This window comes from Elgaria multicarinata, chromosome 6 (genome assembly GCF_023053635.1).
Source record: "Elgaria multicarinata webbii isolate HBS135686 ecotype San Diego chromosome 6, rElgMul1.1.pri, whole genome shotgun sequence".
NCBI lineage: Eukaryota > Metazoa > Chordata > Lepidosauria > Squamata > Anguidae > Elgaria > Elgaria multicarinata.
In genome coordinates, this window is record NC_086176.1 from 9,231,563 (window position 1) to 9,257,779 (window position 26,217).

At 46.9% G+C, this 26,217-nt stretch overlaps 1 protein-coding gene across 1 annotated transcript; it reads right to left on the reverse strand.

Moving 5' to 3' along the window:
* Positions 1-475: 475 nt before the first annotated feature.
* On the reverse strand, positions 476-25,522 carry SCNN1A (sodium channel epithelial 1 subunit alpha). Its single transcript, XM_063128477.1, has 13 exons — positions 25,472-25,522; positions 21,615-22,023; positions 20,836-21,079; positions 17,266-17,453; positions 11,470-11,570; positions 6,380-6,543; positions 4,741-4,839; positions 4,493-4,610; positions 4,248-4,326; positions 3,726-3,783; positions 3,292-3,347; positions 2,442-2,517; positions 476-1,043 (listed from the first exon to the last, which is right to left on the reverse strand). Exons 2-13 carry the CDS (start codon positions 22,007-22,009, stop codon positions 723-725), a joined length of 1,899 nt encoding a protein of 632 aa, XP_062984547.1. The 5' UTR covers positions 22,010-22,023; positions 25,472-25,522; the 3' UTR covers positions 476-722.
* Between the last annotated feature and the right edge of the window lie 695 nt (positions 25,523-26,217).

A 26,217-nucleotide genomic window follows, 5' to 3' on the forward strand; every position in this document is an offset into this window, starting at 1 on the left:
AACACAGAGAGCACTAAAGACTCTAAGGCCTCGTCTACACCAAGCAGGATATTGCACTATGAAAGTGGTATGAAAGTCGTATCTAAAAGGCAGGAGCCACACTACTGCTTTATAGCGGTATTGAAGTGCACTGACAACTGTTGGGGCCCATTGACACATACTATATACTGCTTTCATAGTGCTATATCCTGCTTGGTGTGGCTCCTGCCTTTTAGATACTACTTTCATACTGATTTCATAGTGCTATATCCTGCTTGGTGTAGATGAGGCCCCAGAGTACCTCAAAAGTCTGTCCCAAATCCCCTCAGTCCTTCCCTTATATATCACTCCTCCCCCTCCCCAAGACATTTAACTCCGCCCACTCAGGCCAACATTCTAAAAACCACAGACTTACAAATTTCAGACATACATTTGGGAACTGACTTGTGGGGTGTAACGCCACAGCCATCTCTTTAATCTGGTTCATTCCTTTAGATATACTACAGGCAGTTGCACGCAGCAGAGGCAAAGCGTGCAAAGGAAGGAGCATCCAAGTCACTTGGTCCTGTACATACCGTGAACTTCATGCTGCTCACAACTTTACAGGAGGCCTTCCGCCCCCTCTGTCCTGTGGAGGTCAGAAGTACAGCTAGCTGACTGGTTCTGTGAGCTGCTTCCTTACGCTAGCAGCAATGTATCATCTTAATGCTTCAGGATGTATTCAAGCCATGCTGATCTAGGCCTCACTCTGTTCTCCTGAAGGAAACTCTGTGCAGGTCTAGCGATTCCAAGCTGTTGTAGGATGGCAGCGTAGCAACCTCAGCCTCGACAGTGATGGGTTGTGGCGGAGCAGGAGCAGGAGATACCCTGCGGAAGGCAGTGTTGCCGGGGCTGCTGGGCGTCGGGAGGTCAGAGGACTGATGCAAGTACAGCCGGTGGAAAGCCAAGATGCAGGTAATGGCCAAAAAATCCAAAATCAACTCAGCCAACTCTACCACGGAGAGAACGGATGAACCAAACCAAAGACTCCACTGGTTTCCCAGCTGTGAAAGCAACGTCACCACCTGTACAGTGAAGATTTTTTTAAAAAAAATAAAATTAAAAAACAAAACAAAATAACTTCCAGAAAGTTTCTTGATTCCCTGGACAGCTGAGCTACTGCTAGGGCCTGAAGGAGCTTGGCATATTTTGCATCTCTCCTAGATTATCCATTCTAAATGTGTCAACCGCTACATTTTCTTTTTGGTGGGGGAGTTGTTCTGTGTGTTCCTATTCAGAGGAGAACGCAGTTACCCTGAATTGGATTAGCCGTAGGGCTGTGCTCCGCTTTGCAGCGGAGTGTAGAAGCAATAAGGCGGCCTGATTCGCCTCTGACAAAGGCAGAGACGAAGCGGGTTGGGAGGGGCTGCGGATCGAGGTGAAGAGGATCGAGACCAAGCGGATCCTTTGCCTCGATCCGGAGCTCTGAAAAAAAGGTAAGTGGGGGCTTACCTGACGCTGCCGCAGTCTGTGCGGCGACGGTGGCAGAGCCAGGGAGGGGGGCTTACCTACCTCTGTCACGGTCCAGCGGCGGCTTCAACTGAGGCTGAGGCTCAAACCGGAAGACCAGGCCGCAACCGCAGCCTGCCCTTCTGCTTTGAGCCTCGGCCTCAGGTGAAGCCACTGCCGGAACGCAACAGATGCAGGTAAGGGGGGAGGGGGCTTTACCTGCCGCCACTGCGGAGCTCCGATTCGGAGCCGGAGCTCCGCAGCGGAGCAGCCCGTAGGCGGATCAATGCGGGGCAGAGCGGGCCCAATCCGGAATTTGCAGATCAGGGATGGAGTGGAGCGGGGGGGTCCGTGCAGAGCCCTAATTAACCGTACCATTTCTAAAATCTTTGGATGTCAAATGCTGGTGTTGACTGGCCAGTATTTTCTGAAGATTTGGATACCTAGAGAGCATTCAGAGAATATTCACCATCAACATTTGCACAAGAGAATTTGGGGGTGGGTGGGTGGGGGAGAGCAAATTCATTTCAGCTGTAGCTCCAGTGAATAGTAATCAGTACTTGGTCTACTAAAAATGGACTCACACAGAAGCTGAAACTATCGTCAAGGGTTCCTTTTGGGCAACCAAAAGGTGGGAAGTGTGTTAGTAGGCATCAAATATGACTCTGGGTGGGGAGGCATGTTACTCAGTGTCAGTGATGACCCGGGTGTTCTCCACCAGATACCCCATGCTATTCTAACCATCGCGTTTCAGCCAGGTCTCCGCATTGCAATGGCCCTCCCTTCAAGGGAAAGAATATTTTCCTTGTTTATTGAACAAATACAATAAACAACCATTTGCCCTTTTGTAGCTGTAAAAAACTGATCTTCTGGAAAGGTCCCCATTAAAGGCTGGTGGCTCCTTTCTGCCATGGGTGGAGTCAGAGCTGTGATTCAGGCAGCTGGCAATATGCAATGATGAATGGAATACATACGGTGAAAGCAGGAGACTCCCCGTTGCTTTTATAGTTCCACTCCTCAAAAAATATATTCACTTTGGCAATTCCATCCCTGTCAATAAAAAAAAGGGATTGAGTGAATCTGGGCCTGTAGATATTTGTAGCTCCATCAATACCTGTATGTCTTTCAAATCTACAAATCTATAAGCCAAGTCTATAGGAATTCTTCAAACCTACAAATATTTATCCCTAATACTCTGCTTGTATCCCAATTTTACCTCATTGCGCTCCACTAACTTGCATAAACTGTAGCATAACATCAAATATATGAAAAGAATGTGAAAAGCATAATTTCCTGTTCGACCCCCTGAAAACTGCAAAGTACCTCACTTAAAGAGTGGCTCTCTTTGAGCTACTCAGCAACTTGGAATTGATTTCCATCCTGCTTCATGCACTATAAATCACGTCCAGAGTTCCAGAAAGCATACCTTTCATTCCAGCCATCTAGCTTAAAGTCTATCCCCGAGCGATTTCTTTCTTGGTAAATAGAATTCAGCACATTCCTCTTCTGACCCATTGTAGCGTATCACACGAGTCGGTGCGAAGTTACAGCCTCTATCCTATTTCCAAGCCCTTTTAAAAATCTTTGCGTCTCTGCTCTTGCTTCCCCCCCCCCCCCATTGGTGATTTAAATTTTACCCGTTACCAGATTTGTCTCCAACCCTGAATGTTTAGTTCAGCCTTCCTCAACCTGGGGCGCTCCAGATGTGTTGGACTACAACTCCCAGAATGCCGCTGGGGCATTCTGGGAGATGCAGTCCAACACATCTGGAGCGCCCCAGGTTGAGGAAGGCTGGTTTAGTTGGACTGGAGGTGGCGCTCTTACCTCTTGGATGTGATGCTGTACTTATTCTGCAGAGACAGCATGTGAAACACCCAGGCCTGGAATGACAGCACCGCCGACAATTTAAAAAATCACCACAAGCAGTGCAGACAAATTCATGTAATCGAGCCTCAACACCATTTTTTTTAAAATGCAAAGGTATGGGAGGAGCAGTTCCCCCCCCCACACACACACTCAACATTTCTCCCCGCCAAATTGTCTGCCCAAAGAGTGTTTAATATAAACACGCTTCACATAATGCCTAGGATGGGAGCCCTAAACAGTTTGGAACCTAGTGCAGGGAAAGGATTAACCCCCCTCACCTGAAGTGGCTTTTCATTTTAAAAAGTGGCATGGGGCCTCTGTTACATGAATTTGTGCGAAACATGTAATTTGCCCCTCAGCTCCCAGAAGTAACCAGAAAATGATCTCCTTACCTCAGAGACAGCAGAAGGCCAACGTGAGTATCCAGCTGAGAGCTGGTACTCTGTTACCCTAAAGAAAGGCATATGAGAAATTTAAAGGCACGCTGCCACGGGAAATTCCTTCACACCAGCATTCCTCATGCAATTCCTTATACTGCTGTTATTCTGTTGATGCCCTAGGCCTAGGCTAAATTGCCTTGCGTGGCATGGCTAAATCATACACTGAGTTATGCCATCTGTGGCACTGTCACCTGCTGCCATTCACAGCCTATGTGGGCTGCATTGGGACTGGATTCATCAGCTGGAGAAATAGGCCATCCCCCCAAAAACTAACTGAAGAACCCTCCTGGGTTTCTGGAGAAGGCTTGAGACTGGGAGCTTCCTCCAACAAGCTTTGGTGGCTGACGTAGAACAATGTGCTGGGTACAAACCCTGTTTTGCTCCATTTCACTGAATATTTCTATTGCTTAGCAAGCGCTGTGGAATTTGACCAGGCCCAGGAATGCAACTCCACAAGTTTTGAAACCTACTTACTTGCAAGGTTTTCGACATTTGGTGAAACAGCCCAAGAAGCCTGCTTTAAATTCAGCCTGAAGTTTGTAATAGCAATAACCTTAGCAAGAGACAGAGACACATGCAATAAGTTAAGTGTGCAATGGGATAGGAGGCCCCAGAAACTTGCACCCACGTGAGTAAGGCGTTAGACTGGGGGGCGGTGGGTTCAGAAGTGCGCAATGGGTGGGCTGGCGGACTGCTCCCTGCCTTCCGTCTGCACTTACCCCATGCAACATGTTTGGTGTAGTCACAGTAAACTGCTCCGGGGGGCAAGGGGTAGAAGTAATGGCCACAGCCACACCGTTTTACCATACTGTTCTGAAAACAAGAACGAATGCAGACCTAGGAGAAGCAAAAGGGGGGGGGGAACTCATCACATGGTAGCATTAATAATACCCCCAGGAACGCCATGGTGACATGTCTGTAATGGGAACCACCCCAACTGGTGGTGGTGGGAGTTGGATGAAGATACCTGTTCAGTATAATGCGATGAGTAGAGGTTCTTCACGGGCACGTCACTCCCGTTTTCTGTGCAGCCACTGTAGGTGCCCCCAAGGCGCTTTGTTGTTACCTGCCAGTCAAATTGAAACAGGTTAAATCGCTGCAGTTCCCTTCCTTCTACTTTGCACCTGCCTCCCGTGCCGAGGGACCTTCCTTTCCTCCCGCTTGGTGAATGCACAGCTTGGCACTGGAGCTCGAACCAGGAACTTTGTCGGTGCTTTAAAGGATTACCTAGTTCTTCTGCAAGTCTTTGTTGCCTGCCCTCCAACCCTCTCCGGGCACAGAAGGGCTGTGCAACATCAGGCCCTACTACGGGTAGGAAGCCTGAGGCCTCAAGGATTGGCTGGGCCTGATATAGAGACTAGGAACCTGGGCTGCTTCTGCCAGGCCCAGTTCCTTCTGTCTGGTCCTCATCGTGCTCCAATCTCTCTCTCTCTCCCTTCTTCTATGCTTTTCTGCACCGAGTGCATTCCGGCTATGACACAGTATGCCGTGAAGGTCAAGCCAGGCTGGGCTTTTTTGTGCTTCACCTTAAAGTATCTTGTGCTTGTCTGTGCTCTGGTGCAGAGCTCTGCTCCTGGGGGCGGGGGAAGGAGAAGAATAGGTAACTAGATGCTCCCAGGTGAGGGCCAGGAGGGCCTTGGCATCTGTAGGGCAGTGTGCCTGGCATAGCAATGGCACCCTGGGTATAGAGGCAAGCAGAGAGGGAGTTATACGGGTGCTTGGTGCAAAGCCACACTCCAGCACTTGCTCTCCAGGCAAGCAGGGTGCGGAATTACACAGCCAGGCCTGTTTGCTTCTACCACATAACATGCAAGATTACCTTATTTCTTCGATTGTAAGACGCACACTAATTTCAGTACCACCAACTGAAAAAAAAACCCTAAGACACACCCGCGATTCTAAGACGCACCCCATTTTTAGAGATGTTTATATGGGGGGGGGGGGGGAAGTGCGTCTTAGAATCGAAGAAATACGGTACTTATTTTCTTTTGATCCTGCCCATCTTCCACTCCCAATTTTATCCTCCCAACAACCTTGTGATGTATAATTAGGCTGGGAGAGAGCGACTGGCTCAGCATCACCCAATGCTGAGCAAGATTTGAACCCAGGCTTTTTGCTTCGTGGGAATGCCCAGTGAGGAGCTGGGGCCAATCGTGGCTTCCTGCTGCACGTTTCCACAGTTTACAGGCTGCAAAGAGAAGACCCCGAGCTGGCTCACGCGTTATAGGGTAGAAGCAGGTACAGACTACATTTTTAATGGACGCTTATTTCAGTGATGATATTTGCAGCAGCCCTTAGCTTTGGCATGGACTGTCTTTCTCACTCTGCAGTTGTTTAATCTTACAAACAAAACTAGATAAGGAAATTATACGGTTATCATAATTAAGAATTCAGGATTTGGGCTATTGATACCCTCTTATTTTTATGGAGCTCTGTAATAACCAAAGCTATTTCATATGTTTTTTATGTGACCTACAACTTCAGAAAATAAACTCTGCACTGAATAAAGCTGAACCAAATGGGTCTTACTGCCACCAGGTGTTTCCCCCTCCTTTACTCACATGAGAAATGACCGAAGACATGTCTCATCTTATTTCCCCCCTCACCTTTCTCATACTGATGGATGTTTCTATACCAGGACGCACATTAAACCCCCCCTCATCCATAAAGGCTGGCTCATTCTGATTGTGGACCATTACTCGGGCTCCTGTCACAGTGGATATTAGTGGGATAAAGTCATTTTGTTCCGTGCGGACGACGAGGGAGAGGCCTGTGGAGACAGAGAGTAAGGAAGACCGAGTCCATAGTCAAAAACAGGGCAGAAGGTGGCTGTGGACGTCAGATCATCTAGGTATTATTAAGGTTAGAGGAGAGGAAGAGAGTCTGGTGACCATGAAGAGTGCAAATTGTGTCCATGACTGAACCTCAGATGAGCAGACTCTTAGGCCACTGTGACCTTTCCAAGATGTGTGTTGATGATGAGGTTTATTCCAGTGAAAACAGTACTTGGGCCATGTGCCAGATACTGGCAGAACTTATGTCTGCATCTTTATTTATTTATTTATTTATTTATTTATTTATTATTATTGCATTTATATCCCGCCTTTTTTCCTCCAAGGAACCCAAGGCGGCGTACATAATCCTCCTCCTCCTCCTCTCCATTTTATCCTCGCAACGACAACCCTGTGAGGTGGGTTGGGCTGAGAGTCTGACTGGCCCAAAGTCACCCAGTGGGTTTCCATGGCTGAATGGGGACTAGAACCCGGATCTCCCGACTCCCAGTCCAACACTTTTGCCACTACACCTCACCTTTGTCTCACAGAAGCCTATTTTACACAAGTAGCAGATGAGATGGCAGAACTGTTCTAGGACTGTACCACCTCACACTAAGAATGTAGCAATCCCATGACTGAATGTTCTTCTGTGCCTGTTTACACTTCCCTGTGCCTGTTTGCATTCTCCTTCCCTCTTTATTGTTTACTACAACTTATTAGATTGTAAGCCTATGCGGCAGGGTCTTGCTATTTACTGTGTTATCTGTACAGCACCATGTACATTGATGGTGCTATATAAATAAATAAATAATAAATAAATAATAATAATAATAATAATAATAATAACGAGCAGTTCCTAGTGCTAGCAATTAGGCGACAATGAGCAGCTGTTCTGTTTTTCTTTCCATCCTTTAACATAAAAGCCTGAGTTCCCGATACAGAGGCAAAAAGTCTAAGTAAAACTTTTGTTGCAGTAATTATAGTAAAAGTGTTTACAGTCTTAATAAAAGTTCACAGACAACCGACTACAACAAAAGACCCAATTAGCCTTGGGTTCAACTCAAAGAATAAATCTAAATGGCTTTATAGTTCCAGCAAAGTCAGGAAGATTTCTAAGTTGAAAACACTTTGCTTCTAGCACCTTCTACTGCCTGTTGCTCTAGTTTAAATACACAGGAGTGGCTACTATCAGACTTTTGATCTTGGCAGGGAAACTTCACTCACAAAAGCATGCCGTGTCCTGCCAGTCACCTCTGCTCCACTCTGTTTAGTTGATGACATCTCTTTGGACATATCCCAGAAGCCCTTTCTTTTACAGAATCCTTTCCCTGCTGCCCTGTTCCCATGGAAGATGTCCCTGGTCAAGAAACAGGATCTCCGCCATGGTCAGGTCACTCAGCTGTAGAAGCAGGGCTGGTGCTACCATAGAGGCCACTCAGGCGGCTGCCTAGAGCGCCAAGCTAAGAGGGGTGCCGTGCAGCACTCACGCGCGTTGTTGGCTGTGAGCCGGCCCAGCCCGAGGAGTCAGCTGGGCCTGGGCAGGCGATATGGCGCCCCACGCCCACTCAGCTGAAGCAAAGCCAGGGACGCTGGGGTGGGGTGGCTCCATGTTCGGACTTCCGCCTGGAAGCCGCCCTCCCAGAGCTGCTCTAGCCACCCAGAAGCTCCCAGAGCTGGGAGGCCGCCGCCGCCAGAAGAAGAAAAAGCACATGGCAAGCTTGACCCTGGTAGGGTGACCATATGAAAAGGAGGACAGGGCTCCTGTATCTTTAACAGTTGCATAGAAAAGGGAATTTCAGCAGGTGTCATTTGTATATATGGAGAACCTGGGGAAATTTTCTCTTCATCACAGCAGATAAAGTTGCAGGAGCTATACTGTGACCAGATTTAAAAGAGGGCAGGGCACCTGCAACTTTAACTGCTGTGATGAAGAGGAAATTTCCCCAGGTTCTCCACATATACAAATGACACCTGCTGAAATTACCTTTTCAATACAACTGTTAAAGATACAGGAGCCCTGTCCTTTTCATATGGTCACCCTAGACCCTGGCCCAAGCCAGCCTCGGCCTTACTCCCAACGAAAGGGCACCGGGTTGCCTTGCCTCTCTCCTCAAACAGGCCGCGATGTCCAGGCAGGCGGGCAAGCGGGACTCCCTCTCCCTTCCCCCAGGAAAGCTAGGGACTTGTGGACTCCTGCAAGGCAAACTCTCCTGCTTCCCAATCCTGCCCGCGTGGATCAACGGGACTTGCATCCGAGAAAGTGTTGCACCGGGAGGCACCAGTGCGGCCCGATCTGCCTATGCCTCCTTACCTGGAAGCCTTATTCCCCCGAGTAAACGTGCAGAGGGGATTGGGACACCAGACTGCATAGCGGGTTGCGTTCACCCGGAAGTAAGTCCCGGGCCGGATCTACACTACTGCTTTAAAGCACTTTATAACAGTTATAAAGCGCTTTAACTGCTTTAAGGCACTATAAAACTGTTATAAAGCGCTTTAAAGCAGTAGTGTAGATCTGGCCAGACGGCTCGGTCCCAAATCGAAGTGAGCCAGTCCCAGCTCTCCACTCGGCGCAAATGTTCAGACTTCCATGCAATTTGGGGGTGAGGTGCAAGTAGCTCGCCTTGACTAGGGCGCAAAATAGTCTGGCACCGGCCCTGTGTAGAAGACAGGCCATATCAGCGTTGTGAGTCTTATTCCGCCCTCAGCTCACAGGCCAGTGGGATCATAGAATCACAGAACAGCAGAGTTGGAAGGGGCCTACAAGGCCATCGAGTCCAACCCCCTGCTCAATGCAGGAATCCACCCTAAAGCATCCCTGACAGATGGTTGTCCTGCTGCCTCTTGAAGGCCTCTAGTGTGGGAGAGCCCACAACCTCCTTAGGTAACTGGTATAACTGTATTCTTTGGTATAACTGTATTCTTAGGCATCCGGCTTCCCATAGCTGGGCCTGACATTAAAGTTCCTCACGCCACCCCACCCACATCCCTGATTCAAAATTGGAGGTACAGGGAATAGCTCCCCCAGGACTCAGGCAATGTCTCACACTTAATGGATTTTCTGTGGTAAGAAAAAAAGATGGAAAAAACATTGGAAAAAAATACAAGAGCTCCAAATGGAAGACAATATTGTCTGGAACCACCCCCAGCCCACCCATAAAATTCCATGTTTGAGGCAGGCTGATTGATCCACACTCACTTGGAAACACCTTAAATGTCCAACTGAAAGTTGTGAATATTATAAAAAGTGGTGTCTTAAACCAAAGTCAATCCAAAAACAAAAAGAGTTGAAGAAAATTGGTATGATACACTGTTCCAAGGTTCAAATGGAGCAATAACTAATTCATCAAAAGTATTAATAAACACTTGGTAACGTAAATACTTAATACTATAGGGAAGGAAAGGAACCTCTCGTGCAAGCACTGAGTCATTACTGACTCTTGGGGGGATGGAAGGCTGAGTCGACCCGAGCCGGCTGCCTGAAACCAGCTTCCGCTGGGATCGAACTCAGGCCGTGGGGAGAGTTTCGGCTGCAGAAACTGCTGCTTTACCATTCTGCGCCACACGAGGCTCATATAATTAATACTATAACAAATACATAAAATTAAAATACAAACTAAATGGTCCACAAACGTAACACATACAGCTATCTCAAATGTGTTTCGACCCACAGGGTCTTCGTCAGTGGGATAATATTTTTTTAATAGCATTCTAGCCTCAAATGCAAAAGATTTTAATTATCTCAGTGATTCCATTTGGGCCAAGCATTGGCTCCTGTGAAATTTATCTGCGTCTGTCTGCTTGAGGATGCATCAGAAAAAACAGGGGACTTACCGGTAATGTTCCCTATCTCATAACTTCCAAAGTGTAACAAGCATCCGTCGATCAAATCCTTCGTCAGCGCAAACTTTCAAAGAGGCCTCTAGAAACAATGCTTGGTCCAAATGGAAGCACTGAGATAATTAAAATCTTTTGTATTTGAGGCTAGAATGCTATTTAAAAAATTATCCCACTGACGAAGACCCTGTGGGTCGAAACACGTTTGGGATAGCCGTATGTTTTATATTTGCAGACCATTTAGTTTGTATTTTAAGTTTTATGTATTTATTATCGTATTAAATATTTACATTACCAAGTACTTATTAATACTTTTTATGGATTACTTATTTTATTTTAGCACGTATAGCTCCATTTGAACATTGTATCATACCAATTTTCTTAAACCCTTTTGGTTTTTTCAACTTAAAGTTGTGGCCTGGCTGCTTTGATATGCTAAGTTTTCTACGTGCAGGATTCCCCCCCCTCCCCGTGGGGAAGGATTTACTCATGTGTCACACCACCCTGTAACTTAAAGTTGTGAGGTCCACAAACATGTCTAGGGTGACCCTATGAAAAGGAGGACAGGGCTCCTGTATCTTTAACAGTTGCATAGAAAAGGGAATTTCAGCAGGTGTCATTTGTATATATGGAGAACCTGGGGAAATTTCCTCTTCATCACAACAGTTAAAGTGCAGGAGCTATACTAGAGTGACCAGATTTAAACGAGGGCAGGGCAACTGCAGCTTTAACTGTTGTGATGAAGAGGAAATTTCACCAGGTTCTCCATATATACAAATGACACCTGCTGAAATTCCCTTTTCAATGCAACAGTTAAAGATACAGGAGCCTGTCCTCCTTTTCATAGGGTCACCCTAATGTTACCATCTCTTTTAAACAAACCAGGCCCTAGACAAAGGGGAGCCTGGTCAGGCTGAGTGAAGGACTGCAGCCTGCATATATTATAGGAAACAGAAGTGGTTACCTTCTATCCAAGATAGCACCTTTTTAGCAGCTCTTGGCCATAGTCCACAGGAAAAAGGGGGGTAAGGCTACAGCCCAAGGAGCCTCCCCTGAAACCCGTCATCACCACCTGTGCATCTGCTCACCGTTATTGATCCCAGGCAGTGAAGACATCCACAGAGTGCTGCTGTTATCATTGAATGTATAGCAGTTGCCATAAATGGGGTGATGGAAATGGGTGTAGTTCCTGAGAGAAGAGACACACAGCATGCAGGTTAATTATTTTATTAAGGTAGCTGAATAAGACCTCTATGCAGCTGTATTGGTCCACTAGAAGCCGGAAAAATCCAAATGGCAACTAAACTAAAATAAAATCCACAAAGTAGCAAGAAAGCTTTTGAGTCTGAGATCTTTTCTTCACACTAGGTGTTAATCCCATCAAATGGAGGTGGAGGAAGAAAGAAAAATGATGCTGTTGGTTATGATGAGATGGCCAGGTCTGCAACTTGTAATCATTTTAAGATTGAATGGAGCAGACATGATCCAAATTCAATTAGGTCACAGCAGCCTTTGCTCCTTCGTCCTAGCATGCTTTGCTGCAATCTGAGCTCTTTTGCACCAACACAGCCCTTATTCTAATCCCTTCCCTCCTCCCTTCCATCTTAAAACTATTACAAACTGTTAACTCCAGCTTTTCATCAAGCCCAGCCACGTCTTTTTTTGTTCTCTCACCCATGACATCCAGCCTGAAGAATCATAGAATAGCAGAGTTGGAAGGGGCCTACAAGGCCATCGAGTCCAACCCCCTGCTCAATGCAGGAATCCACCCTAAAGCATCCCTGACAGATAGTTGTCCTCTTGAAGGCCTCTAGTGTGGGAGAGCCCACCACCTCCCTAGGATTCCATTGTTGTACTGCTCTAACAGTCAGGACGTTTTTCCTGATGTCCAGCTGGAATCTGGCTTCCTTTAACTTGAGCCCGTTATTCCGTGTCCTGCACTCTGGGAGGATTGAGAAGAGATCCTGGCCCTCCTCTGTGTGACAACCTTTTAAGTATCTGAAGAGTGCTATCATGTCTCCCCTCAATCTTCTCTTCTCCAGGCTAAACATGCCCAGTTCTTTCAGTCTCTCTTCATAGGGCTTTGTTTCCAGACCCCTGATCATCCTGGTTGCCCTCCTCTGAACACGCTCCAGCTTGTCTGCGTCCTTCTTGAATTGTGGAGCCCAGAACTGGACGCAATACTCTAGATGAGGCCTAACCAGGGCCAAATAGAGAGGAACCAGGACCTCACGTGATTTGAAAGCTATACTTCTATTAATGAAGCCCAAAATAGCATTTGCCTTTCTTGCAGCCATGTCGCACTGTTGGCTCATATTCAGCTTGCGATGATGGTGCTATATAAATTAATAATAATAATAATAATAATAATAATAATAATAATAATAATAATAATTCCAAGATCCTTCTTGTTTGTAGTATTGCTGAGCCATGCATCCCCCATCTTGCAACTGTTCATTTGGTTTCTATTTCCTAAATGTAGAACTTGGCATTTATCCCTATTCAAAAACCTGTTCATTACCTGGTAATCTTTTAGTTGGCCAAGTTAAAGGCAACTAAATTTTGCCTGTGATGACCCTATAACAGGATCATTTCTCTGGGAAAGCCTGACAGAGGCACATAGCGATCTTCCCGGAGAAGTTTAAGAGCTTCCAAAATGACCTATACTTAGTGATGTACAAGGGGGTGGAAGTGACCTTCCATAAATCGTGCCTACACTAAAGTACCTGCAGCATCAGGTGCCGATCAGCATGGCTTAAATGCAATGCAAATTTAAACAAGGATAATTGGGCATTCGGTAGTGATTCAAAACACCTGTGATGAAGCCCGGTGTCAGCAGCAGGTGGGTTGGGGGGAGGGTGAAGGTGTACACAAGTTGTGAAAGGAAGGTTAGGGGAAGGTTAACTCATAAAGTACTGCAAACATCCGCAGGAACTGAAGATGGCCTGTCTGGGCTCCAAACAACCAAGGTTCAACTGAAATGAAATAATAATAATGGTATTTTCATTCTAGGCAAGAGAACTAACCAGCGTAGCTAACTCTTGCTTAACTGTGGTCACGGAAGCCTGATTATCACCAAGCCAAACAAAAAACAACCCGCTTGGGATTTGAGAAACTTCCTGGTTTTGGTGCTTCCCTGGCACGGCAGAAACAAGTGGGATGGGGCTGGTTGTCAAGGGCCTGGCAGCAGGCTTGGCTACATGGCTGGTGGGCCGCAGACTGGCCTCCACAGAGCCGTGTGGGCCCCTTTCTACTTCGGAAGTGGCTCCTCACAGGGATTGGGCAATTTCAACCTCCCTTTGGGCAGAAGAGGCCTATTTGTTGATATGGCCCCAATTGCCAAAACCACAAGTGGACCTGCTTCACAGAAATCACTCCTTATGGTCTGAAGTAGGACCACTTCTACATCTGTGTCCTTCCAATCCTCCAGGACTCTGCTGTTCTAGACATTGCTAAATTCTATACATTCTATAAGCATACAGAGAGAGAGAGAGAGAGAGAGATGAAATGGTGAATTGGTCAATGCATACATAATTAGGGTGACCCTATGAAAAGGAGAACAGGGCTCCTGTATCTTTAACAGTTGTATTGAAAAGGGAATTTCAGCAAGTGTCATTTGTATATATGGAGAACCTGGTGATGTTCCCTCTTCACCACCACAGTTAAATCTGCAGGAGCCCTGCCTAGAGTGACCAGATACAAAAGAGGGCAGGGCTCCTGCAGATTTAACTGTGGTGGTGAAGCGGGAACATCACCAGGTGCTGCCTGCATACAAAGGACACCTGCTGAAATTCCCTTTTCAATACAACTGTTAAAAATACAGGAGCCCTGTCCTCCTCCTCATATGGTCACCCTAACATAATGAGGTTTCAAAACAACAGGGTGATGGGAGTTGGGGTTGGTCAGTGGCTGAGAGGAACAGAGCTGTAAAATATTGACCCAAATGACTTTTGTTATCAATGGGCTCATCTACACGAAGCAGGATATTCCACTATGAAAGGGGTATCTGAAAGGCAGGAGCCACACTACTGCTTTATAGCAGTATTGGAAGTGCACTGACAACTGCTGGGGCCCATGATGCATACCACTTTCAGAGTGTGATATCCTGCTTGGTGTAGAGGTGTCATGGGCCCCAACAGGTGTCAGTGCACTTCAGTACCACTATAAAGCAGTAGAGTAGATCCTGCAGTGCACTTCAATACCACTATAAAGCAGTTGTGTGGCTCCTGCCTTTTATGTAGCGCTTTCATACCACTTTCATAGTGGAATATCCTGCTTGGTATAGATGAGGCCCATGTCTAAGCTATTAGTTTTATTTTTACAAAATAAAAGAAAATTAGAGCTAAAAATTAAATGGAGACAATATTTTGGGAAAACTTCAAAAACGAACAAACTAGAGTTAAAATGAAATGGGAACAACATTTTAGGAAAGCTTCATACCACAATGAAATCCCCCCTTCCCCCAATTTTGGAAGTTGTGCTCGGTTGCAGTGCCCCCCTTACAGAATTCACTCCCTGATGAGATTTGCTTGGCCCCTATGTTGATCTCCATCGAGTACCAGGTGAATACTCTCTCTCTCTCTATATATATATCAGACTTTGTAACATTCTTTCACCTCTATTTATTTCTAACGCTGCTGTTCTGGACTTGTGTTTATTTATTGTTTTTGTTTTATTATTTTTATGTTGTTGTTGTTTTCTTTTTTATTGTAAACTACCCTAAAAATGTTCATTGAAATAAAATAAAACATAAATCACACTCCTACGTTATTCCTAATTGCATATGAGCAAGGTATGCTGCGGGGATGTGTGCAAGTACGTGTGGATCAGAGTGAAGAGAGAGAGAAACTTCAATCCTCCAGCCTATTAATAAGTGAACCGCCCAGAGTGCTTCAGCTATCGGGTGGTATAGGAATGAAATAAATAAAATGTAATGCAAACCCTACCGAAATTCCATGCATAGATTGCAAAGCTGGTCAGGGCATGGTATTTGTGGACTGCTCGATCATAATGTAACGTTTACTAGAGCTAGGGTGACCCTATGAAAAGGGGGACAGGGCTCCTGTATCTTCAACAGTTGCATAGAAAAGGGAATTTCAGCAAGTGTCATTTGTATATATGGAGAACCTGGGGAAATTTCCTCTTCATCACAACAGTTAAAGCTGCAGGTGCCCTGCCCTCTTTTAAATGTGGTCACTCTAGTATAGCTCCTGCACTTTAACTATTGTGATGAAGAGGGAATGTCACCAGGTTCTCCATATATACAAATGACACTTGCTGAAACTCCCTTTTCTATGCAACTGTTAAAGATACAGGAGCCCTGTCCTCCTTTTCATATGGTCACCCTACCCATTGGCCCCACCACAGACTTCTGAACATTCAGCAGAACACCTGAAATGGAATTCTACATGCAAACAGCAGTATGTATGCAAGCTCTTCCGTGTGATTGAGAACCCAGTGGAACCAGGGTTCCTAAGCACTGGGTGTATTGCTGCCTATGCATGTTCAGAGGTACATGGACAGAAGTCCCTGAAGCTGTTAGTTTCTGCAGGGCTGGGTAGGGCCCATTCTCCATTCTCTTTGTGTAGGTTTTGGAGCCAGGCAATCTGGAGTGTGGCTCTTCAGGAGTTAGTTTCTTCTCATGTAAATATTGATAAAGTTGTGGAAGCTTTGGAGTCTGAAGTGTATTACTTGGAGAGCAAGGCGTAGGGGTGAACTGCAAGTTGAGCAAGTAAGATCAGCCCCACGTTAATTATGCCCCAGTGCCATTACCTTTCTGGCACAGAACTTGCCATTTGGGCAGGAGCACGGCCGGTGCTACCATAGAGGCCACTCAGGCGGCTGCCTAGAGCACCAAGCTAAGAGGGGCGCCACACAGCACTCACGCGCGTTGTTGGCTGTGAGCCAGCCAGCCCAGCCCAGCCCAGCCCAGCCCAGCCCAGCCAGAGGATTCAGCTGGGCCTGGGCGGGCGAGATGGCGCCCCGTGCCTGCCCAGTTGAAGCGAAGCCGGGGACGGCTCCACGTTCAGACTTCCGCCTGGAAGCCGCCCTCCCAGAGCCGCTCTAGCCACCCAGAAGCCACCCTCCCAGAGCCGGGAGGCTGCCACCAGAGGAAGAAGAAAAAGCACATGGCGAGCCCAACCCTGGCTCAAACCAGCCTCTGCCTTACTCCCGAGGAAAGGGCACTGGGTCATCTCTCCTCTCTCCTCAAACAGGTCACGATGTCCAGGCAGGCGAGCAAGCAGGACTCCCTCTCCCTTCCCCCAGGAAAGCTAGGGACTTGTGGACTCCTTGCAAGGCAAACTCTCCTGCTTCCCGATCCTGCGTGCGTGGATCAATGGGACATGCATCTGAGAAAGCGTTGCACCGGGAGGCACCAGTGCGGCCCGATCCGCCTATGCCTCCTTACTCAGCAGCCTTATTCCCCTGAGTAAACATGTGGAGGGGATCGAGACGCCAGGCTGCATAGCGGGTTGCGTTTGCATATAAGTAAGTCCATTCCAGATGGCTCGGTCCCAAATCGAAGTGAGCCAGTCCCAGCTCTCCACTCGGCGCACACGTTCAGACTTCCACGCAATTTGGGGGTGGTGGTGCAAGTAGCTCACCTTGCCTAGGGTGCAAAATAGTCTGGCACCGGCCCTGGGCAGGAGCCGTAAAGCTTCTACAGAAAAACAAACTACCCCTTTGCAAACACCAAACAAATACAGGATTGCATCTCTCATCCAAAACGATCTGCTATTTGAAATGGTTTTTAATTGACATTGAGAGACACCTTAATCCATGGTGGGAAGCTGGGATAGAGACCTTTTAAATAAATAAAATAAAGCTGTGAGAATTAGGTTAGAGACAAGAATGACAGTGGCCTCCAAGCAGCAGGGACTCACGCTTTATTACATGTCGCCTCGTTGAAACGGCAGGCATAAATGAAGCTGGTAAAGTTGGACTCATCTAAGGCCTTGGTGTCAGGGATCCTCGCCAGGATGTTGATGTAGTGAAAACTGTACCACTCGCGTACGGCGTCCACACCGGAGGAGTACGTTTGGTGGAAACAGTCTGTCTTGTTTTTGTTACACTGTGAAGACAAGTAATCCTGTTAAGCCGCTCCCAGGACAAAAGGGAAACTGATAGGAAGTGAAGGCATCTCTGTTTATAGGAAAAACAATGAACAGAAATACCAAATGGACACAGGGAACGCTTCGCTCCATCTTAAGGCTCTGACCATACAGACTTCAAGATCAAGCCAGTATGGTGTAGTGGCTAGACTGGGTTTCAGGAGATCTGGGTTCTAGTCTGCACTCGGCCGTGGAAACCCACTGGGTGACTTTGGGCCAGTCACAGACCCTCAGCCCAACCCACCTAACAAGGTTGTTGTTGTTGTGAGGATAGCATGGAGAGGAGGAGCATTATGTACGCCGGAAAAAAGGCGGGATTTAAATGCAATAATAAATAAATAAAATAAGTCAACCTTCCCCCTTCTTCTGCCTCTCCACTTCTTTTTTGTAATATCTTGCGTGACAAAGAGATCTGAAGATCTCAAAGGCTTGCCCACGTTTAGTTGGTCCTTGTAAAGGTATTTCCTTTACACTCCAAATGCTCCATGACAATGGGCATGTCTAGACCTCCCAGCTTTCCAGGAGGGAGGGGGGAGGATCTCGCGATTTTATGATCATGAGATCATCCCCCTCAGTCCACATGTGGCACGCGACGTCCCAGGGGGAAGAGGACATCGTGCCCACCATTTTTTTTAAAGAAACAGGAGCTTAAGCGTACCAGCGCAAAGGTAAGTGGGTTTTTAAAAACAACAACGCCCTGACCTCACTCCCCACCCCAAATGGGCATGGAGCTCTTGCAGAGCTCTGTGCCTGGCTCCTCGCATTTACTCGCGAGGAGCTGGGACTATACCGGGATGGCTGCCCACATGTCCCGCGGTCTCGGGATCATCCTAGGACCGTGGGAAAAAACATGAAAAATGTGTAGGGCCATATCCTGGGGAAATGCAGGGATCATCCCTCCCTGCTCCCGGGATCCCGTGCATCATGTGGACGCACAGGGACAATCCCCGGGATAACACCCTGTCTAGCCATGCCCACTATGTTAGAGAGGCTCAAAACTTCGGCGTCATGAGTATGATGGTTATAAGATATGTAGATTTTTTTTAGTATAGCTAAACTACAAATACTTTGGTTTAACATTTATTGCCTTGACCCAAGGAATCCTGGGAAGTGTAGTTTTCTAAGAGACCACTATAGCCCTGTTCAGGAATTAAGCCCCATCCTCTGCATGCCAGATGCACACTGCATAAAGCTTCAAGGTCTGAAAGGGATTTCTACTTGAGTTCTCTTGAACATGAGTAGAACACTCTGCACAATCAGGGTCCCTGATTATGCAGAAAGTTGTACTCACATCCAAGCAAACGTGAGTAGAACTCCTTTTCAGACCTTGCTGTTCAATGCAGCAAGGTTGGAACTGTGAGAGCAGGACTGGCACACACTGAGACACAGGAAGTTGGGTCAGCCTGCATGGCCCCATGCCTCTACCCACTGTGTTAGTGTATACTGCTCAAACTTATGTCAAACAGAGAACTGTCAGTGCCCACAAACTACAATTCCCAGGGCTCCATCTTCACAGAGACACTTTCCAATGTGATTCAGTTGAAAACCACGTTTTCATCAAATCAGATTTGCTCCTCCTGTGGCACAGGTAGTCGATTAAAGTGGCATATACAAAAGAACCCTCCACTGATGGTGCCTACTATCAGCTTTGGCTGATACGCCAGCTGTGCCCCTTTCTAGAGTTGGAAGACCTAAAGACGGTCGTGCATGCGCTGGTAACTTCAAGGCTCGACTTCTGCAATGTGTTGTACATAGGGCTACCTTTGTGCCTCGTCTGGAAACATCAACTAGTTCAAAATATGGCAGCCAGGTTGGTCACAGGTACACCTAGGGGTGACCATATTACAAAAATTTTAAAATCCCTTCACTGGCTGCCAATTAGTTTCTGGGCCAAGTATAAAGTGTTGGTTATTACCTTTAAAGCACTACATGGTTTGGGTCTAGGTTACCTGCGGAATCGCCTTCTCCCGTACAATCTGCCCTGCACACTCTGGTCCTCTGGGAAGAATTTACTCCAGTTAGTGAAAACTAGGCTGGCAACCATTACCCAGAGGACCTTTTCTCTCCCAGACTGTGGAATGCCCTGCCGGGAGAGATCCACCAACTCAACAGTCTTTCTGAATTTAAAAAAGCTATAAAGACTGATTTCTTCCGGCAGGCCTATACCCAGTTGAATTTTAAAATGTCTGGCTGTTATTTTAATAATGTAGTAGTTTTATATATTTTGTAGTATTTTTATATTTGTTGTTGTTTCCTGCCTCATAGAATCATAGAATCATAGAACCATAGAATAGCAGAGTTGGAAGGGGCCTACAAGGCCATCAAGTCCAACCCCCTGCTCAATGCAGGAATCCATCCTAAAGCATCCCTGACAGATGGTTGTCCAGCTGCCTCTTGAATGCCTCTAGCGTGGGAGAGCCCACCACCTCCCTAGGTAACTGGTTCCATTGTTGCACTGCTCTAACAGTCAGGAAGTTTTTCCTGATGTCCAGCCTCAAATTATTATTATTACTATTACTATTATTATTTTGCATGGCAGACTGCAAGAGAAATGGCATTAGTTTGGCCCTATGTGGATGGAGTCTCACAGTATCAGGCCTGCTCCTCCAGATGAGTGAGATTTGAAACAAAAGGCAAACCAATTCTCTTCCCCACCCACCCACCTCTCAGCTCCGTACTGAGTAAGTGCAATGGAAGACAATAGGAATTATTTTTGAGTAGACAAGTTTAGTGGGCTGTTTTCAGCACAGAAGTGGAGATTTTAAAGAACAACAGTCACCCCAAAGTAATGCACTGACTTTGAGACTCATTTGGGGGAAAACAAAACATGATCAGATTTTAAAGTCATTTAACTTATGCACAGGTCTGCTCCTCTGGAGGAGCAAAATTTGAAACAACATGGAAAGAAATTCCCTTCCACGCCCTTCTCTCCACACCCATGAGTAATAAGTGCAATGGAAGAAAATGGGGATTACTTCAGAGTAGATATGTGTAGCAGGCTGCTCTCAGGGCAGAAGTGGAGATTTTAAAAGAAGAAAAGTCATCCTACCAGCATGCTTTCTTGGGAGTAAGGGTCCAAGATTTGGGAGAATTAGAGGATAAAAAAATCTACAGAGTGGTCTAAAGAAAAACAACCCAGCAGCGTTGGATTAGGCAAGAGAATTCAGGCAAGAGAGAGGCCTGGGTGTTTTCCCAACTGTTGAATTTCCCTAGGTCCAGCATGAATACTAGACTTCAAGGCAATAATAGGGGAAGAATCATTCCAGGAAAAGATGTATGACAGACAACAAACAGGAGGGAGAAGCAGAGAAGGGAGTTAAAAAGAAGCGAAGCCAACCTTACCAGGATGAAACCAATTTTCCAGCCATCCTTGTCCACTGTGGGGTTGTTGTCTTCCATGGTGGCTTGGCTGTCACGCTTATGTCTCTGCAGTGGATGGCGCTGGATATGGTGGTAAAGACTTCTATAGCTGCGTTTCCGGGAGGTTTGGGCCATCCCCAGGGACATATTGTATTTGTATAGCCCCATTAGCATCCGGTGGGTGATCTGATCCAGTTCTTGCAACTCCTTCTGAACAGCACTGTACCTAAAAAAGATGGAAGGATGGGGGTCCAGAGTGGGGGTCCTCCACACTTACCTTCAGGGATACAATACCCAAGAAAAGGGGCAGAAGGTAGATTCCAGTCCACCACTGGACCAATGGCTAATCTGTGGTGGGTCACCTAGCACTGCGGTTCTTACTGCTGGAACAGGTGGACTCCACCCATGATCTGATCCCACAAAGAACTTATTTCTAAAGCTGCCTTCCCTCACTCTCCAGGTGGTTTGAACTGTGACCATTGCTGGCTAGGGTTGATGGGAGTTGAAATCCAAAATGTTTGGCGGGAACAAGTTTGGAGAAAGTTGTTCTAAAGCAAGAGTACCTACTCAGGATCACACAATACAGCTTTTAATGGTTACTGGATCCTGAGTGGGAACTCTTGCTTTATACATTTAAAACACTGATGAACCACACAGACTCTAGAGCGGGGGAGGACAGGGGAAAAGATGTAGACCATGCAAGACTGAAGTCGGCCCAAGCTTGCAGTATACGACACCACCAGGTACCCCATTACGCTTACCTATAGGGATTGAGAGTACACAGTGTGACAGCAGGGAAGGTAAGCCTATCAGAGTTGAAGTTCAACTGCAGGTTGACAGGAAAGCTGAAGTAGTCTCTATAGATAATTCCAAACTGCCAGTACATGAGGCCAAAGGTGAGGAAGAAGAGTACCGACCAGAAGGCAGTCTTCATCTTGTTCTGCTTAGAGCAAACCAGCCGGATGGCTCCATGGATGGTGGTATTGTTACAAAAGAACTGGAAAAGCTCTTGGTAGGAACTGAAGAACTCAAGGAAGCTGTCACTTTCTTCCTTTTTCTCCCCTTCCATCTCTTCTGCCCCCTTCATTTTCTGCTGCACAGCCTCTACTTTGAGCTGTTCTATCCTCTTGGCTTCTGGTGGATTGTCAGTCTTCATGGTTGCTACTACAGCTGAAAGGAATATTCACAAATATCCAACATTTGCTGCGTTCCATGTCACCATTCACTTGTCAAACTATTATTATCCCCCCCTCATACCGCACACATGTATCTCCATGACAGAATGTAGGTTATGACAATTCAACGTGCAATCGCAGGTCCACCACCAGTATAAAAACCGCACACAAAGAGACCATAACTCCAGTGATGGGGCACATGGCATGGGGCCATATCTCTCTGGCCTCACGTCATGCCCACTTAGTGCCCCCAAGGAGAATTCTGGTGAAGGGGGGCACTATGTGGAAAGCGCACTTCGTTCACAGAGAACCTAGCCTCAGATCACACAGGAGAACTTGAGCACATGGCGACTATTTCTCTGCCCAGAGCCCTAACCGGCACCTCGCCTTGGGACTCCAGTCACAAACCTCCAACACCAAACTCCACTCCAACAACTGGGACTCCCAGGACAAAGGGCCTCACACAAGTAAGTAAGGGAAGGGGGGGATGTATGTTATTTATTTATTACCTTTATATCCTGCCTTTTTTCCTCCAAGGAACCCAAGGCAGCGTACATAATCATCACAACAACAACCCTGTGAGGTAGGTTGGGCTGAGAGTCTGTGACTGGCCCAAAGCCACCCATTGAGCTTCTATGGCTGAGTGGGGACTAGAACCCGGATCTCCCGACTCCCAGCCCAACACTCTAGCCACTGCGCCACACTGTTAAAATGTATAATTCTACTGCAACTGCCTCTCCCCTCCACCTGCTTTGCCATATATGAATACTATGTCTTGTCTGAACTATGTAGCTCTAATACTCTTTTCCTACCCCCCAACAGCAAAAAGCCATGTCCTCCACACAGAGAACACCCCCACACTCAGGGACGCTCTCTGTTGGCCCAGGCCAGACATGCCACTCCAACCATTGTCACTGCTGGCCAAACCCATGAGCATTTTTGCCTTGCAGGGTCACAGCCCAGGTGCAGACCGCAGAACAAGCTGTTGCCAAATGCTGTAACAGGCAAACAAGACGTGATGGGGTCAACAGCGATCTTTTATACTTATGTAATGGCCCTGTTCGTGTATAAAGCAGGATGTGTGTGTGTGTGTCTATATGTGGAACACACACATCTCTTTGTCGTGCATGGAAACCGCAAGCACTGGAAAAAGAATAATAAAAGCAGTTTGGGAAGCAACAGAATATTGAGGGAGAAATAACATCGACCCAGCGGGTTGTAGTGCATGTCATGTGCGCCGTGCTTGAGCCAGATGGTATAAAATGCTAGTGTAGATGAGCTCTTAGCTGGCAGCCTCACCACAATGAAATGAGCAACATCACGCACACGCACACACACACACACACACATATATATATATATATATATATATATATATATATATATATATATGTCCAGAAACTCTAGTTAGAGGTGAAAAATCCCAGGAGATACAAAACACAGTGTAATTCCCCCACCCCACCCGCCAAAAGTGGCTGGCAAACCACAGCCTTGTCCCTACAGCTGTTTACATCGCAGTAAATGCGCATCTTTCTCTTTTTGGACAAATGATGCAGTCGCAAATGCGAAGCCATCCAGGGGCAAGCCCTGGAAAATCCACTCCAAAAAAGTAGGGCATTTACCCTGACTTTTTTGCCAGGGGAGGCAGCTCCAAGGCTCTTAAAAACTTTTGAAAAGTTTTAAAAAACCATAAAAATGGGGTGAGGGAGAGCAGAGGAGCAGTGCCAGTCATCTCCCCACCCTTTTTTATCATCTAAGTCTCCAGAGTTCCGCAGAAACAAATATAAATATAAATGGGACGACTGCTCAACCCCCATCTGAATATGTGGAGCTCTGCATATTGGGATCTTTAAATTAAAAAAAAAGGGGGGGGGAGGGACGCCCCATCCTCTGAACTCATCCTGCCTGGTGCCTCTTGAGAACTTTTTTTGGGGGGGGGGAGAAAGGAACAGGGCCGGAATACTTTTGCAAGTATTCCTGCAAAAATATTTGCAGGAATACTTTTGTAAATATGTCTTCCTGTCCGAACCAGTGATGTACAAGTTTGTTTAATAGGCAGTGAAAGTAGCATTTAACAAAGGGGTCTGCCAACCTGGGTGGGATGGGCAAGGAGAGGAGCCTGTCACCAACCCTTTGATGAGGCGCAAGTTTAATGTTTGCCACAGTTGCTTATGACCAGTCTGGCCTAACATGGAGCGGAACATTAGCTCATGATAACGCATTCTGAAAACCCACCTTGGTAGGTTGGTTAATTGCTCACTGAACCACGCTGCTGCTGCTGACAGACAACCATACGCTCACCGGCTTGTCATGGCTTCTTTCCCTGTTTATTTAAATAGGGATTGAGCATGGTTTCTTTCCTCCCGGCCACTCCACCATGTATCCCAGGGGCCTTTGGGGCACAACTCATCTATACTCTTGCTGTGATTAGATTCTCTCCTCCCACCTTTTCCTACCTTGTAAATAGGGTGACCCTATGAAAAGGAGGGCAGGGCTCCTGTATCTTTAACAGTTGCATAAAAAAGGGAATGTCAGCAGGTGTCATTTGTATATATGGAGGACCTGGTGAAATTTCCTCTTCATCACAACAGTTAAAGCTGCAGGAGCTATACTGCAGCTATACTGTGACCCGATTTAAAAGAGGGCAGGGCACCTGCAGCTTTAACTGTTGTGATGAAGAGGAAATTTCACCAGGTTCTCCGTATATACAAATGACACCTGCTGAAATTCCCTTTTCAATACAACTGTTAAAGTTACAGGAGCCCTGTCCTCCTTTTCATAGGGTCACCCTTTCCTAGCATAAAGAGAAAGTTACATTTCAAACTAGGGGTTAACATGCTCCCTACCGTCGCTTCTCCTCCTGGGTTTTCCTTCCTCAGTTAGTTCCTTTTTTCAAAAGGCGAAGTACAGAATGCGCACGAGGCCCATAGAGGCTGCTGTTCTAATGGCGCTGCTTTTCCTGCATGCAGCAAGAGAGAGCAGCCATTCCGAGTTTAAAAAACCATCGGATTTAATGAGGGTTTTTTTTGTCGCGCGAGGAAAGCCAGAAGGGGTGGAAGGCAGATGGGAGGCAGACAACGTCATGTGAGGGACCAGAGCAAACTCCGCGAGTGCCCAGTAAGGAGCATGCAATAAAATGCTCGTCGGGATGGAGCTTTCAATCTTTGCATGCCTGGCTGTTGTTAAAGGCACAGGAGGATGGCCGTAATAACAACCAACCTGGCAACCTTGTTCGGTTATAGACGTGATTTGTTATTCCCGTGGAAAATAACTGGCTCTACCCGCACAGCCTTCCCACAGCTCCTCCTTATCCACAAGCATCCCTCCTATCCTGCCTTTCCTCAGTGGTCCTTCCCTTCTCTCAGGTGCACAGGGACCACCTCCCCGCACCCAGCCTCAGAAGAAGCCGATTGAAAGCAGGACTGGAATCAACAGCAACCAACCTCACGCATTTTGCCTGGGATGATACTTCGGTCCTGGTGTCTTTTCCAAGGGGGTCTCTCTCCCAGGAGCCAGGGTCTCCCCTCTAGAAGAGAGGTCCTGTCTTTGCTGCTGCTGCTGCTGATACTGCTGCTGATACTGCTGCTGCTGCTTTCTTTCTTTCTTTTTTTGGCTTGCAGATCTCAGGAGACTGGCCCTGCCTTGCTGGCAGCACTCTTTTCCTGATGGTTGGGATTAAACTGGTTCCTTTCCAGATCTATCTTGCAGTTTGTCCTGCTCCTCCGGCCCTCCCTGCCTCTCCCCGCCCATGTGAGGGGCTGGGATGAAAGAAAAGTCTCTGCCGCAGCAGCAGCAGCAGCAGCACTGGGTGATACTTGAAGGAAGCAAAGGTTGGGAAAGATGGGAAGGAGAAGAGAGAGCAGAGATGTCAGTAGAAGAAGAAAACGAGTCTGTGTCTGCCCTGCAGGACACCCTGGTTACGTTTTTGAAAGGGTTTGATGTGTTATGAAGTTCTAGTTACTAGCTCTACTTTGATTTTTCATCGTACGTTTCTGCATCGTCTTCTCGCTTCTGAAACGCCTTTTCCGTGTCTCTAAGTGCCCTGGCTTGTAGCAGGGTGGCTGGCATTGATACGGTGGGTGAGACTGGCTCATATGTCATTCCTCTAGATCAATGGTGCAGAAAGTGAGGGGGGAGGAGGAAAGGAACTGTAGGGTAGCGGTAAGAGTGTGTCTGTGTGTGTTGATGG